Source organism: Triturus cristatus, chromosome 12, assembly GCF_964204655.1.
Source record: "Triturus cristatus chromosome 12, aTriCri1.1, whole genome shotgun sequence".
Taxonomy (NCBI): Eukaryota; Metazoa; Chordata; class Amphibia; order Caudata; family Salamandridae; genus Triturus; species Triturus cristatus.
The window spans coordinates 74,857,810-74,874,396 of record NC_140595.1 but is presented as its reverse complement, the minus strand read 5'-3'; the positions used below and the strand labels follow the sequence as shown (position 1 = coordinate 74,874,396).

At 43.4% G+C, this 16,587-nt stretch overlaps 1 protein-coding gene across 1 annotated transcript in view; it reads left to right on the top strand.

Annotated features, from left to right (window-relative positions):
• LOC146772579 (uncharacterized) overlaps window positions 1-11,273 on the top strand; it is a 31,327-nt gene extending 20,054 nt beyond the window's left edge. The window contains exons 6-7 of the mRNA XM_085638073.1: window positions 3,172-3,230; window positions 6,047-11,273. Coding sequence (XP_085494199.1) covers window positions 3,172-3,230; window positions 6,047-6,194 — 207 coding nt within the window. The 3' untranslated portion in view covers window positions 6,195-11,273. The remainder of the gene's footprint in view (window positions 1-3,171; window positions 3,231-6,046) is intronic.
• Window positions 11,274-16,587: the final 5,314 nt, after the last annotated feature.

Sequence of the window (16,587 nt, the reverse complement as noted above, 5' to 3'; positions counted from 1 at the left end):
GTAGTTGTGGTATTAGTAGACGTTTTAGTAACTACGATAGTTGTTGTAGTATTAGTAGTTGTAGCAGTAGTTGTAGTAGTTGCATTAGTCATAGTAGTTCTAGTTGCAGTAGGTGTGATATTGGTAGTTGTAAGTATAGTAGTTGTGTTTTTGTAGTAGTAGTTGTATTGGTAGTAGTAATTGTAGTAGTAGTATTTGTGGTATTAGCAGTTGTAGTTGTACTAGTAGTTGTTGTAGTAATTGTAATAGTCATAGTAGTTCTAGTAGTAGTAGTTGTGGTATTGGTAGTAGTAGGCATAGTAGTTGTGTTGTTATAGTAGTAGTTGTATTAGTAGCAGTAATTGTAGTAGTATTTGTGGTATTATCAGTTGTAGCAGTAGTTGTGATTGTTGTAGTTGTTGTAATAGTCATAGTAGTTCTAGTAGTAGTAGGTGTGGTATTGGTAGCAGTAGTAGGCATAATAGTTGTGCTGTTATAGTAGTAGTTGTATTAGCAGTAATTGTAGTAGTAGTATTTGTGGTATTAGCAGTTGTAGTAAGAGTTGTGGTTGCTGTAGTAATACTAGTGGTTGTAGTAGGAGTTATTGTTATATTCATTTGTATGGCAATGCCTTACGACATAAAGGCCATTCCAAAGGGCTGGATCTTTCAAAAGTTGCAGTTTAACATTTCAAAGGACATCTACCGCTGAGTCAGCAGTTGTCGCTCAGGTTGGATGCGTGATCCGATATTAACTTGCTTCCAAGCCAGACCAAATGTCTTTAGTGGGGCCATTTTCCTCTTTTAGGATGGAGGTGGCAATTGTGGCTTCAAGGTTGTTGAGTAAGTCACTTTGAAAAGTCTCCTTTCAAATTTCATTTAGGGGATGACAAATTTACTTATTTTTGCTTCAGTCGTTGGATACCCAACAGTCTGACCGTACGACCTCCGTTTGTTGTTTGAGTAAATCGAGTTTATCAAATCAGATTTGCTTTGCTTGGACTGAGGTTGGGATTGGGCGCGTAGAGCAGTGTTAACTCAGACCTACCTGCATTTTGAAAGTTATGCAGTGTAAATATTGAATATCATTTTTTTTATTTTATTAAACAGTTGTGATGGTATAATGACAGGTCATAGGACCACTCAGCCGTATCAAAGCACAAACAAGTTATCCGTACAGGTTGACATATTACATCACATCACATAATGCTAGACAGGAAGAGCATTAAAGTTATCAGCATTTTTCTCTAGTTCGACTGAGGGGAACTGAGGGGGAGATGCAGATATTTCCTCTGGATACATTCCACTTGGCCCATTTATGGTCCCACTTCGCCGGGCACCCTCGATGCTTGAACACATCTTTTTCTGCTATCATAGCATTGTCCATGTCCTTGGTGCACTTCAAGTATTTTGCCGGGACACCGGCTCCCCACCCCTGAGCAATGTTTCTTTTTGCTAGTGCAAACCCTAGGGAGACCCCATGTACGTACGGTACTGGTCAGGTCCGTAGCTTCCCATACATCCAGGAGACAGAGTTGTTGGGATAGTGTGATAGATTTCCCGCCCACTCTCACCAGCTCTGAGACAATTTTTCCCCAGTATGGTTGCAGCTGTGAGCACTCCCAGCTTATGTGAAAAAAGGTACCTTCAGAAGTGCACCCCCTATGGCAACTGGAGTCATTCCGACGGCCCATCTTGACCAGTGTGTGTGCTGCAAGATGTGATCTATGTAAAACGAGTTGGACCAGTCGTATTGAATATCATTTTTGATAGATAAGGAAACTTAAATCATTTTTCTTGAGGTCGAAAGATAGCAGTGCAAATGTCAAAACACAGTACATGTAGGTGGCTTGACAGTTCCATTACTTAAATGACAGAAATCTAATACACCCAAAAATACTCGCAAGTCTGTGTTTGCACAGACATGGGCCTACGCGGAGCTGAGACATACTGTGTTTTTTGCTGCATGAGTCAAAGAATTCACAAGCCTTACAGGCGGAAGTTGTTGCTGCTTTAACTCCCCTTAGGTGAGTCTGTCTCCATTAACCCCCCCAAAAAAAGTTTCATCATTGAGGAAAATCAAAAAGAAGAGCATTAGGATAATTAGGGCTGGACTGGTACCCACAACCGGCCCTGGCAAAGTGCTCGGCCGGCCCCCCCTCCCCACTAGGGGGGCGGGGGTGCCGCCGAGCTCTTTGCCGGTTTTCGGCCGATTTTGTTACAGGGCCGATTTTGCAGCAAAATCGGCCCTGTAACAAAAACGGCCCCCAGGGGCCCAAAACCGGCCCCCACCCGTGCGGCGCACCGGGGGATTGCCCGGTGCCCGCTACGGCCAGCCCAGCCCTGAGGATAATTGGGAAATTTCACCAGTGTATTTTATTTTTATTTTTTTATCCTCACTGAAAAAGTTTCCAAAATAAAGGCTTCCCTTCCCACACATCCCCCTTAGCACTTGGCGTAGCACTTAAATGTAAGTGCGAGCTTTAAAGTAGAGATAATAAGTGTGGGAAAGGCATTGCAAATGTTTGTGAAGGCCAAAAGCAAACACTCTTTGGGTGTCAACGCCTCTTGCATGGCCCACTCTCCTGAGAACAGACTCTCACCTCTGCAGTACGTTTAAGACGGCCAAAAATTCTGCAATTGGGCATACATTTTACAGATTTAAAGTTTTTAGAATATAATTGATTGTAGTGAACCATTAACAAAGGATGTAAATCCATAGGCGTGGCAGCTGTGCCGCTATCACGGTTTACAGTTAGAAATGGTACTGAAAGAGGGATCACAGTGTTAACGTATTGTGTCCAGGATCACATGGTGTGCTTAAGAAGGGAAACCGGGATTAGAAACAAGCTCGTTAAATTGGGTGCTCGACCACAGTTATTATCCTTAATTTTCTCTCTCTCTCTCTCACACTCTCTCTCTCCCGCTCCCGCTCTCCCGCTAAATACATTTCCAGTCTAAAAGACCAGGCCCTCAGTTGTAGACAGAGGCGCTTTTCGGGCTGTCCTCATCCCAGGAACTGCAGCCCTCTTAAATGCACCCTCCTGAGTATGTTGATTCCCCTGACAAACCCACAGAGCGCTCCCCTTCATGTGAACAGCTGGTCAAGGCTGCAGGCTGCAGGCCTCCCTCTCCGCCAGCAGGGGGCGCGGGTGCGACGCTTGCTAATAGCTTTGTCTTGTTAATGTTGCAGGAAATTGATGTTGGCCGATGCCTGGGGAGCTGTTCGGCAGGAAACCACTGCCTGCTCAGGTAAGCACACAGCTGTGCGGCGCTACCACCTCTGCGGGTGGGTGGGAGATCGACTTTACTACTGTAACACCCAGGAAGGGGAGGGTGAGAGAAAGGAAGCGAAACGGAGGGTCGGAGGCACAAAGATACACAGACAGAGAGATGCGGATGCAGAGGAAGAGACGGACAGAGGAAAAGAAAAACAGAGAGAGGAGGAGAAATTAAGAAAGAGTAGGACAGAGAAAACTAGTCGTCTCGTCCGTTCACAAAATGTACATTGTAGACAGGCCTTGGGTTGAAGCACCGCTGTCTGCCATGCTTCGGAGGCCAGCAATGACATACTGCTCTGGCCGCTGCGTCTGACGGCCTCGCTGCCCGGCAGGGGTTGGTGGGGGAGGGTTCGAATCGTAAGTTCCATTAGCACCAGTCGAGGCCATACTTGCTAATCCTCAGCTCCGATTGGACGTTGTATGCAACCACGAGCTTCAAACTCAAATGGGTGGGTGGATGGATGGTTGATGGATGGGTGGATGGATGACGGCCATAGTGGGTGGGTGGATGGATAGATGACAGAGTGGATGGATGGATAGATGGATAGGCGAAAGGAAGGGTGGGTGGGTGGGTGGCAGGGTGAATGGATGGCAGGATGGATAGATAGATAGATAGATAGATAGATAGATAGATAGATAGATAGATAGATAGGTAGGTAGATAGATAGGTAGATAGATAGATAGATAGATAGATAGATAGATAGATAGATAGATAGATAGATAGATAGATAGATAGATAGATAGATAGATAGATAGATAGCAGAGTGGATGGATGAATGGATAGCAGAATGGATGGATACATAGATGGATGGATGGGTAGGTGGGTGGCACAGTGGATGGATGGATTGATGGATGGCAGGCAGGCACAGTGGATGGATGGATGGTGCAGTGGGTGGGTACGTGGATGGATGGATGGCAGGCAGAGTGGATGGATGGATGCATGGATGGTACAGTTGATGGATAAATGGGTGGATGTATGGATGCCAAGAATTCAAAAGTGTCTTAACTTTTGTTAATGGTGGGAACCAGTTCTGTCGGGAACCACTTTACATCCTGGGAAATTCATGACCTACTTCTGAGAGGTCAAAGGGCAACCTCATCTCTACTGTACTTCAGACAACAACCAGTTGGGGATACTCCAGATTTCCAGGTCGACCGGTTCAGCTCAGAGAGTCCATTCATTACTAGTGAACCGGCATCTGTACCTTCCAGGTGGTATTTCGTACTGCCAAGTGGTTCCAAAATCGCAACAAAAATTGTTAAAATATCCTCCGTGTTGTGCGTCGCAAAGATCTATTCCTTGCGACCACCACCCACTACCCAAAATGATGTGGCAATTAAAAAAATGTGTAAGCCACATGCAAGCCTTTGACTGACAAAGGCACATTTGAAGGGACACAGTCTTTAGACCATGATATTGTTCTGATGAGCTAATTTAGGATTGTGCAATGAGATTACTGCACATTTCTGACTTCCGTGCTCGTTTTCGCCAGGGCATAAGTTGCCTTCTGCCGCAGCATCAGAGCTTTAAAAATGCAATAAACAAGGAACTCAGCATGTGCAATTTTTCGCTTTTCCAAAGGTTTTACGATTTTACCAAATTTCGTTGGATGTGTAACAGCACATCGCTTAAATGTACTAGCCTCATTACTGCATTGTGTTATTACGAGGGATTTAGTTCTCATCTCTGTTTGAGCGCCTCCATATATGATTTGAACTCGTTGAGGACCCTTAGACCAAAACAAATATGGAATCTGATTATGAATCTCAAATCCTTTTGCTTGCGCCTTGATTCTGGCATGAAGGCCCTCAACTAAGGGATGAGGGGTGTGTGAGATGGGCTATGTACCCTGCTGGACCTTCTAAGCATCCTGGTTTTAGGGGCGTCTCATGTCGAGGACAGAGGCCCTCTGGCTTATAAGAAACGTGTGCTAAACTTATAGGAAATCTCTCAGAAACCCAATGAAAAAGGACAGGGGAGGAGTTAGGGGTCCTTTACGATCGGGCGGACAAAGTCCGTCCGCCATCGCAACGGAGCCAGGGACCGACCGTCGAAGTTGCGGGGATCCCGCCATGTGTATTAGGATGCAACCGCAAAACTGGCGGGCGCATCCTGGTCGTTTTACATTGCGGGTGGATCTGCTGGCTGCAGCCCCGCTCGCAATGTAACGGGGCCGTGCACAGCATTGCCATGCACTACATGGCAGGCACCACGTGGTGCCTGCCACGTAGTGCATTGCAATGAGGGGGGTACCATGAATACCCCCCATGTTCCCCCCCATCACCCTGGGGGCCCGCAACGGGCCCCCAACAGCAAGGACCGCATGCCTTTCCATGGCGGCAACACCACCATGGAAAGGCGAATCTTCGCCTGAATCATAATATGGATGGCGGTGTCTTGTCACCATTTTATGCCCCTTTTCCGCCCGGTCGACGAGTCGACCGGCGGTAAAGCGGCAGACGGTCTTTCCGTTGACTGTGGACACTTCAGCCATACTAATATGGCGGGGGGTCATTCAGCATGGATGGCGGGCGGGGGCGATCCACGCGCCATCCTAATGGGCCCCTTAGTTACATATTAGCTTTTGTCGTATGTAATTCATTGTTCCCAGCACTATCGATGTTACAGGTGCACTTGCTGGTCAAGATTGCTCCCAAATCTCCAGTCGGCTTGTCTTTCCAAGACTGGTGTGTTGAACGCTTTTGAGTATCTTTGGAATGAAGACATTATGGTATGAGGAAATTAAGAAATAAAAATTGTTATATCTTATCTTTTTTCTTAATTAGGGACACCAGGAACAAAGACCACTGCCTGGTCTGGGCAGAGGGAGAGACTCATGGATGTGTACCCGACGAGTATGAGACTCACGTGTTCCGGACCCGGAATGGGCACATCCGCACCGTCTTCGCTATCCAGACCTGTAAATGCCAGTGATACAGACCACCAACAGACTAATTAGGGGCACCACCGACCTATCTCGCGGCTTGTACAGGGGCATGGAGTGTACAGCAACCGACAAACTTTTGAAAGTTGTCTGCAAGAACTCTCTCCACCTTGTACAGGAAAACGATGTTCTACTAGCCGTCCTCCTCCAGAGCCTCTGATAGGCCGGTGACTTCTAGGCTTATGACTAGGTAGACCCTCTCTGCCAAATCAGCATCTTGTATCATTAAAACATTAAAGGGAACATCCTTGGATTCCCGTGTACACGCATGGGATATCACTTCAAAGTGTACAGCAGGAAGCAACGTGGATCAATTCTTCAACATAGATGTCATAGGATACTATTTGTCCAGTTCTGAATACCAAAACAATCATCATCTTCAGAACGACTCATCGAAACCAAGGTATTAAGGACTTATGAGGAAGGGTCTTAGAACAATTTCTCCATCGCCAATCACCAATTTAAGAAAGTATCAAATTGTGCACAATTTACGTCCTCCAGAAGACATAGGTTGCCCAAAGGGAAAATTACTTTGGTGCTGGAAAAGGAATGCATGTCCCATGAGGTCTCAATATCAGAAAAGCTCTTTTTTTTAACTTTCTCTCAGAAAAAAATAGTAAGTCAGCCACCAGCCTAATTGTTGTCCTTCAGAATGAGTTCTGGAGAGCCATCAATGGGTTCAGACTCCATTTAGCTTAATTGTATGCAGACATGGTAAATATATGGCAGGGGGTTGGCCTTTGTGGACCATTGTTGGACACCATCGAGCTAAATAATTTTTATTCCTAGACAGCTATCTCTTACTTGAAGAGGAATAATCATGATACGAGTGTTATTTGAATTTGTGAAGCCTTTTCCACACAAACGTGCTTCATTTTTAATCAGTACAAGCTTTCCAAATTTTGAAGATCACATGTTTTTTTTTTTTTAATGAACAAAATTGTAGCATCTAGCGTTACCTGTCCAGTTGAATCATGGGGAAAGTCCTCCCAGTTTTCCCTCAGGGCTTTTAGCAACAACCAGGTTTACTCCTATGGCTTGGCTTGGCAGCAGAACATGGCCTCTTTCTACCGGAAGTCCCACCCTCCAAATGGCAAGATCCAAATCGGGAGAGAATTACCAATGTGTGGCCAGCGAAACGCTGCCGCTGCCAGTAAAGGTGGGGGAGAGCTTGAGGCTTGAAAGTGCTGCTATTAAGAATGTTTCCCCGGGACACTTCTATAGCCGCTCCTTGAAATAGCCCCGTTCGAGGCATATGAGCTGCAGATTATACACTTTTGCATAGATCGCCATCTGGTGTTGGGCCCGGATGTTTGCAGTTTGTTTCCCCTTGTGCTGCAAGCTCAAAGTTATGAGAAGACACCAAATGACACCTTAGCATGGCTATTCACAAACATTTGCCCAGGAGCCTCAAAGTCTGTGATGTGAGCGAGGGCCGCACTGATGCCAGCAGGGTGGCAGTAGGGGGTCTGGGTGGGTCAGGGATTGTGTAAGGAGGTCTAAAAAAAAATTACACGGGCAAGCATTTATTTGCAGATAAGTAAATGCTTACCTGTTTATTTAAAATGTTGTTCTGAATATTAGTGTTAAGCAACTAAACAGCAGCTCGTGCTGCTGTTCACCGGGGGGGGCACATGTGAAGGTAAAGAAGGCCGCAAGTGGCACCCGGGCCGTACTTTGAGTATCCCTGCCTTATAGATTGGTTTCACCCAACTACAGATGACATGACAATACTTTGCCCTTTGAGGGCGGGACAACCAGCTGCTGGAAATTGTCTTGTGCGGGCTATATCCAGGCACAAAATGGACGTTCAGGAGACTGAGCTACTTAAAATTTCGGGCAAAGTCGAGCAAAATTCAAGAAAATAATATTTTTAGGAACAGTCACTCAAAACATAGACACAAACACAAGCAGATTCTTTTCAACTCTTATTACAGTTATCGAGGAAATACTGTCCAAGACAAACACTATCAAATAAATTGTACTCTTAATGGCAGGAGCACACACACCTGGAGGGGAAGCCCTGCACAAGGTTGGTGGCCCAGGGCTGAGCTTTACATCCCTGCCAACTGGGAGGCTAAGCACACACTTTCCCACAAATAGCCCAGTGGTGCCAAAAGGGGTCACCACAAAGGTTGTCTGTTTGTAGAGCTGTGTGTCTTGTACCTCTTAAGAAGCAGCAAAATCCCAGCACCAGCTTAAATACAATATGCAAGATTGCAAATGACAGACCTTGTTCTTTTTGCACAGTTGTTGGTACCTTTATAAGAGAGTAGAACAAAGCCCTATTTGGCACCAGGTCTCACCAAAAGGACCAAACTACATTTGCTTAATTTTTCATGCTTTCATAAAAAATAGAGAGAAACAAAAACATTTTCTCCAATTTTAAATTTAGATCATTTAAACAAAATCAATATATTTAGTTTTCTGTTAGGGATGCAGAATACGTTTTGCAAAATCAGTTTTTACAAAAATTATTCAGAAGTTGTTTTTATATGTTAAACACTACACACTTAAAATGATTTTAAATCAAACTATGTCAGATATTGTTTGCAATAATTATAGGTCGGTTTTAGAGGGCAGTGCTGTGAAACCGGAGAATTAACCTTTCCTCTCTCCAGTGACATATCTTTCTTATTCCACTTTAAGGACATGGTGAACATCGTATTAGTGCAGATTTTCCGTGGGCGGCCATGTTATTCATATATAATTCTACCATAAAAGACTAGAGTTTTACCAATGTATAATAGCCGGACATCCACCATGTCTGGTGGGGTTACAGCCGTGCAGTGCCACAATGGAAAAAGTTGTGGAACACTTGGTGTTATATTTAACTATAATCCCTGACATTATTGGACCCCCCAGTATTTTAGGGGTACCAAACATATAGGCACTAACAATGCATCAAAACCAAGGGTTGCATTTCCAATCTCTCATTTTGTTGGCTGGAATTCAACCAGCCAACATAAGCGTCAGGCAGTTTTTTCACAATAGGATTTCCCACTAAACTGTCTCTGCTTCTAGCAAAGACAACCACTTTGTGGGAGAACTCTGCCATCCTGGTAGGAAATTTAAATATGGCACGTTTTCTAAGGCTGCTCAAGGGAGAAGACATGGCTAGCAGAAAATAAACTTGCCAATATTCTGAAGATGGCAGTATGGTTTACATCCAGATCTGTTTGTCCTAATCTTTATCACACAGAGGCAAAAACTATCTGAAAGAGAATTTGTTGTATTTTACACTAATGCAAGGTTAATATAAATTGCCAAGAGGCATTTTATATGTTGTGGTAGTATATTTCTTACATTTTTAGAAAGTGCAAATAGAGTTTTGTTTATTCAATTACAGCCAAATAATACTCCATAGGAAGTGCCCATATGTTATATCTTAATGTGAAAGCCGGCCAGCCTTTGTTCTGGCAAGCATGCAGTCTTGGCCGTTGTTGTATATGTCCACATATGGTGGAGGGGTTAATTTGTATTCCTGTCATTGCTCGGCCTTCCTGTATAGTTATAATGAATAGAGGTGGCCTAGGGGTAGAATTGTAAATACCTGTGCAAAAGGGGTACAGCACACACACACATCTCCTAATTATCACTGTCTTGTTCAATGGAGACTTTGGGCCCGATTCACAGAACTAACTTAAGACAAAATCCTAAACTTATTACTTTTGATATTCACAGAAGTTAGGATTTTGTCTTAAGTTTGTCTTAAGATAAACTTAAGACAAACTTAAGACAGACTTAAGACAGACTTAAGACAGACTTAAGTTAGGATTTTGTCTTAAGTTTGTCTTAAGACAGACTTAAGACAGACTTAAGACAGACTTAAGACAGACTTAAGACAAGCTTAAGACAGACAAGACAGACTTAAGACAGACTTAAGACAAACTTAAGACAGACTTAAGAAAGACTTAAGTTAGGATTTTGTCTTAAGTCTGTCTTAAGTCTGTCTTAAGTCTGTCTTAAGTTTGTCTTAAGACAAAATCCTAACTTCTGTGAATACCAAAAGTAGTAAGTTTAAGGATTTTGTCTTAAATTAGTTCTGTGAATCGGCCCCTTTGTATCCTTACCCAAGTCCTCCATTTAGGAATGACTAACATAACAATATTAAATCAATATATGCTAAGGATAAAGAAGTTGCGGTCTAAATTCTGAAGCACTGGTCTTCATCAGAACGTCTAAGAACAAATGCTAATCCCATCTCTTCCTTATTGTGTGTTACTTCTAAACAAATAATCCTACGATAATTTCTTTCAATAATAAACTTGAAATTCAGTGGCATGGAAAACAGATATTTCTATCTATGTCTTCATGACTTACAAGATAGTTTGTTTGGCCTGTTTAGTATTTCACATATTTCACTGTTTTGAAAGAGGGCACTCGGAGTACTGCTGAGTACAACTCATTATCACACTTCTAAGAAAGATAGGATTCTGTAAATATAATAAAAAAACATTAAATGAGATGGAGCCTGAAAGAGCATCCATTCTCCTCTGGAAGCAACAGACATTAGCTCAGCCCCCAAAAATTAGTAACAGGAAAGTGTTATTTTCAATTAACTGCACTTTTTTGCATGAATAATGCACACCTAATATATTTGAATAAAAATTCTCTCTGACAAATTTCTGCAGCTTAATTATATATTGTTTATATTTTAAGCAATAAAATTAGGATTCTATATTTTTTGATACATTTTTTACAAGAGACAAACTAAAAAAACAGTGCAGTAGCACATAGTAGCAGCAGGAGTAGACATTACTTTGACAATCTTAAGAATTGTAAGCCACAAACGCATCATCTACAAAATGTAAACATAAATATGATCAAATAAATATTGTATTTTTGTATGGTAAAGTTTCCTGTTTATGAAATGTGTACATTTTTATGTCATGGTGTATTGTTACATGCCTATATGTTATGTGTTGCCGTCAAACACTTATTCATATATATGTACATCACAAATGATTTTATAAATAAATCAAAGTAGTAAAAGCAGTGCTGTGATGAGAAGTACTGTGACCTAGTGAGAGATACTCGGCTCCAAAAATGGGTATTTGTGGTTCGCTAGGTCATTAATCTGGGGTGTGAATAGATACTTATTGGTGGACATTAAAGAGATTGCACGCAGAGATCGGAAATTACAAAATAAATCAGTAGTGTAACTAACTTATTCCTTGTACCAAAGCATATATGGTATTTTATTTAGCAGTGCATAGCAAAAACCAATGGCAATCTGGTCCTATGCAAATCTCCGTAAGGTAACATAAATTAGTGATTTTTCTACGCATTCATTTTTAAGGATGATCATAAAGGGACCTACATAATAGAGAGAATCAAACATTGGTTGTGTAGTTCCTTTTGAGGACCCGTTTTGCCAACTTTTGCAGGATTTAGATGTTAGTTTGAATAAAATAACTAAAGTATTCAAAATCAGGTGAAAAATTGGTAATCGACAGATATCTTTTAGGTCTTGCCTACGGAAAGCGTAAGCTGTCTGTTATTGACAAACATTAGGCCTGATTACGAGTTTGGCGGTGTGGGAGCGGACCGCCATGCCGGCGGCCTGCTCCCACACCACCAAACCCATGCTCGGGCCACCTGACATATTACGAATGTTTCATGTGTCTGGTGCGCTTTTTTGGGCGGTCCCACGACAGTGCCTCTGAAAATGGGCACCGCATTGGGAACACCCAAAGAAGTTATGCACAGCTTGGACTGTAAAGTCCATGCTGTGCAGGAACTGTGTTGTATGCACACAGGGGGCACATGTTGTGCTCCCCTGCATGCACCCCAAGGCACAGAGGCAGAAGGGGGCCCTATAGGGCCCCCTTTGTTTTCTCTCCCCCGCGGTTTTCATGGAGGAGGAACCGCCATGAAAACCGTGGCGGAGACGAAGCTCGTAATATGCTTGGCAGGACTGCGGCAGTCCAGCCAAGCATATCGCTGCCTCTACACCGCCGCGCCATCAACGGGGAACAGTGGTTCCCTGTCGGCATCCGTTCTGCAATGGCAGTCCGACCGCCCTACTGGTAATGTTAGGAGCGCCGGTGTGGCGGTGGCTGGACTGCCACCACCACGCCTCCGCAAGTCTGTCAGTCCTCAGACCACCAGACACACACACACATATGTAATTGTTTTTTAGCATGTGTGTTTTTATGGTTTCACTGCAACTTAAATACAACTCCTTTCTCCACAAATCTTGATGTCTGTGCTATCATGTGGAGCAACATAACAGAGGCAGTTCAATTTGGGCCATTCCCGTACCCTAACCTTAGCTCATCCATTCATCCTTCGGCTCCAGTTGCTATTTCTGCATTATTCTTTATTTTTATCAATTAATTTGTTGTATGAGGCCCACAAAATGACTGTCAGCCGCCTGGCATCATAAACTAAAGTAAAAGAAAATTCCAATGCATCTGCCAGGACATCAGTAGGTGTGTGCATGCATGACAGCATCACAGAATGTTTCTTTCACATTCTAGAAGTAAAAGCATTATAAAACGACTGTCCATGCATGCTCATGCATGCTAGCACGTCAACGGCCATCATGAATTTTCTTTTAATTTATTTGATGCAAACAAAAATTGATAAATCCAACAGTTTAGTGCCTTGCTACAAATGGTCGACCTCTTGACTTTGTCAATGCTTGTCCTGTATTCTCTGTCCTCCTTCTATAAAACAATATGCATCTTATTTTCGATTAAGAAATCACCAGTCAAGTCCACCAGTCCGTGGTGTGTCTTCATAATACTTGCAAAATGTGCAGTTAAGAATGCTTTCAAATAGTCTATGCACTGGCAATTGCTCGGAGTAGCATTACAATCCATAATTTGCGCCCACTGTGCCACTCTTGACAAAGACCCACATTATGCAAATCAGAGCAGCCCCTGCTCTTCATGGAAATCCTGAATTGACCGGAGAGGACCACTCTAGAAGGGACCACAAGCAACCGCAGACCGCTTTCGTCCTGCTTAGGTCTCATCGGTTATTTCTAGCTTGGATCCTTTGGCACCGTGAGCAAGGGACCCGCGTCTGGGCACCCATTTGGAAACTTAGGGGGTTATATAAAAAACACAAAAGGTGAGGGACTGTTCCCATTTGAGCAGGACGAAGACAGATTTACATATGGCTTGGTCTAATCTGAGGTGTCATGGTGGGCAAAGGAATGACTGGTTGGAATGCTGGCCGAGCGATTGCCAGCGGTTAGACTTCTAGCAAGCATTCCTCCCATCGCCTTTTGTGTGTTTGATGTGATGCCCTGAATGTCCAAGGGTATGTCCAGAAGTAGGCCTCTTGCTTACTGTCCCACTGGAACCAATCTGTACCCGACTGAGGAAGCCCAACCACTGTGTTTCTTGGGATAAGTCAAGCGCAGCTGCTTCTACTCAAGTTTCCTCTTTGGGTGAGAATAGGATGGTTACTGAATGGAGATGGTTTCCAGGGTAGAATAGGAAATGTGTTAGCCACAGTTACCAAGAGGTGGTAGTATAAAGAATTGATGAACTAAGGAGAGTAGACCCTGCTTAATTTGTGCTTTGGAATTGCGTGTGCTGGGCACTGGCAAACATGTTTGGTGATTGGACTTTTTTTATCATCAGAATTTGACCCAGAGTAGGAGAGTATGGTAGAAAAGGAAAAATGGAGGAGGAAGCGAAAGGCAGGAAAACAGTACAAAGTGTGGAAGCAGAGATAAGCAAGAACTAAGAAGAGTGAGATAAAATGTAATATAAGGTGGTCAAGAAAGAGGCATAATGTGGAATCAAGACTAGACTGTGTTCACATTCCGCAACCATGGCATTGAGCAGTGTTGGAAATGTGCCCTTCCTGTCTAGTCAGAACCCTGTGCATTTAACCCTGCTAACCAGTGGTAAAGTGGCTGTGCTCCTCCTTTCAACATGGTAAAATTGGCATACACCTGATTGGTTTATTTAATTTGCCTATAATGCCCTAGTATATGGTACCATGTGTATTCAGGACCTGTAAATTAAATGCTACTCAAACTCATAGCATTACTCGCCTGTGTCCTCTATTTCAGTTTTTAATTATTTTAAATCATTTAATTTAACATTAGTTGCTATGGGTTTAAACTTTAAAATCCCTTCCTCCTTTATTTTTTATTGGAGACTATAGAAGTACCAGTGGTTGGCCGTGTGTGGTGCTCGGCATATTACAGCGCCTTTTTGGCTGTTGTAACTTTACACTCATAAATTTAGCTCCACTCCTGTTTCACGGTGAGGGGACATTTGAGTTTACACTTTTGAGTAATTTTACACAGACAAGTGGTACCTAGCCCAAAGTAGAACAGTTACTCAAAAGTATGAGAGTACACATACATATGTACAGTGTTTAATTAGAGCCTGTGGTTTCCGGTGCTCAGCACCTGCACTTAATCATCAACACCAGCGCTTTTCATGAGCACCAGTTAAGGACACATTTTTTATTGTATTTATTTATTTACTTGAGTTTTATATAGCGCTGGCTAGACCCGGAGGTATCAGAGCGCTTTACATGAGGAGAGTTACATTGTTAACAAATTACACATTGTTACAGAAGGTACAACAGTTACAAGTTACATCCGTTGGTTCTTTACGGGGAGATTAAGTGATTTTCCCAGAATCACAGGATGTTGAGCCGCCGCTGAGACTCGAACCTGGTTCCCCAGCTCCGAAGTCAGTAGCTCTGGCCATTACGCCACACCTTCTCCCCATTTTCATGGTTCTGTAGTTGGTTCTGTTTGAGGCAGCACTAACAGGAGAAACGGGCTGGTGCAAGCTGCCTCCTGACAAGAGCCCCAGCACTTTTGTTTTTTTACAAATTAACCATTGCCTATATAGGTTTATTTATGTGTAAGTTTACCTTTGTGAATAAGGCTCTAGCTCTAGAAGAAAGTAGTGGAAAGCTCAAGTTACACCTCCCCCACCACCTTTCTTCGACCATAAGGAAGAAGCGCCTTCTACCATGCTTTCTAGGTGTGGACGAGAAGCAATTTCGCCCTCGATGTCCAATAACAATGTAGTTTGATCCGTCTGCCTCTCCCTCGATGCAGAAGTACACTTCAGATGCTGTTCCACTACCACCAACTCAAGGAGTCAAAGTTTTAATTTTTTCATTTCCTTTTTTGTCAAATAACGCCAGTCCCGATTTTGCAACTTAAAGGTTGGTTACTTTATTTTGCTGTCGCCTGTGCCCCTTGAATCTCCGTTGAAGCCAACCCCATCCATGCCTGAAAATGTACCTCACGTCATCTTTTTATTCCGGGAGATGTGCGGTAGAGTCCGTGAGTATGATTACTTATGCCTTTCATCAGCCAGACCCAAATTTCGTATTTGAGCACCTCCTATACGCACTGGTTATGATATGCTAAGAACATTTGTATAGCGCTGTATTCTCATCGGTAAGGCCCTGCAGCGCTGTCCGTTCAAGGTTCCTACATCCTTAGTCCCGGGGACTCCTTTCATGTCAATATCCCCTGGTACAGGACTCGCGCACATTCCTGAAATACGCAGCGGTGCAAAAAGTACATTTTTAATTTAAGCACAGAACGAAGGGGCAGCGGAGGTACATTTTATGCCCCTAAATATCTTGGTCTGTCTGCGATAAATACAAAAACTGTTGGTATTTGAAAATATATCCTCATCTGTTGATAGAGCTCTTTCGAAGGGCGAAAGGGCTTGTTTCTGTTTGTGTTTAATGGTTATTGTCGAGCGGGGCCGGGGTGTCGAGTGCAACTGAGCACACACCCCCTTCCTCGGCGTGCAAACAGTCACAGTGGGATGTGACACAAGGCCAGGTGGGCCATTTGGCTGGAAGCCGCCACAGGAGCAAAATGTTCAGTGGTGGGAGGAGTGATTGGGGCAGGGGAGCTCTGTGTATGCTGCGGGTCTTGTCACAGAGCAAGGTCGTTGGACTGTGGTATTTTATGCATTAGTTCACATTTTAAGGTGACCAGATCTTGAGAACAAAAAAATGGAACATTCTGCAAAAATAGAAGGAGGACTACAATTTTACGTCAATGGTGCGGCGCAGAATGACAGATTTCACCAACATAGGATCACAGAAGAGGCACTAAAAAAATAAATAAAATATTTTTAAAACTAGCATCATACCTGTTAATTATATCGCTTACTAATAACAGCTGCTAACTCGCACAGCTTTAGAACACCTAAAAAAGTGTCTCTCACTGTTTTCAGTTGACTCCGTCTAAAAGCCGGGACATGAGCCAATTTTTGCCGAAATCTGCCTGGACAGCTGGTGAAAACCAGGACTGTCCCGGTAAACCCCTAACTTATATTAGTGGCCAAGTCATGATGCTTTGGGCCCCATGCGCGCATGGCCCCGCGCCTTACTGGGTAGTAAGCGACAGCCAATCTTGGGGTACAG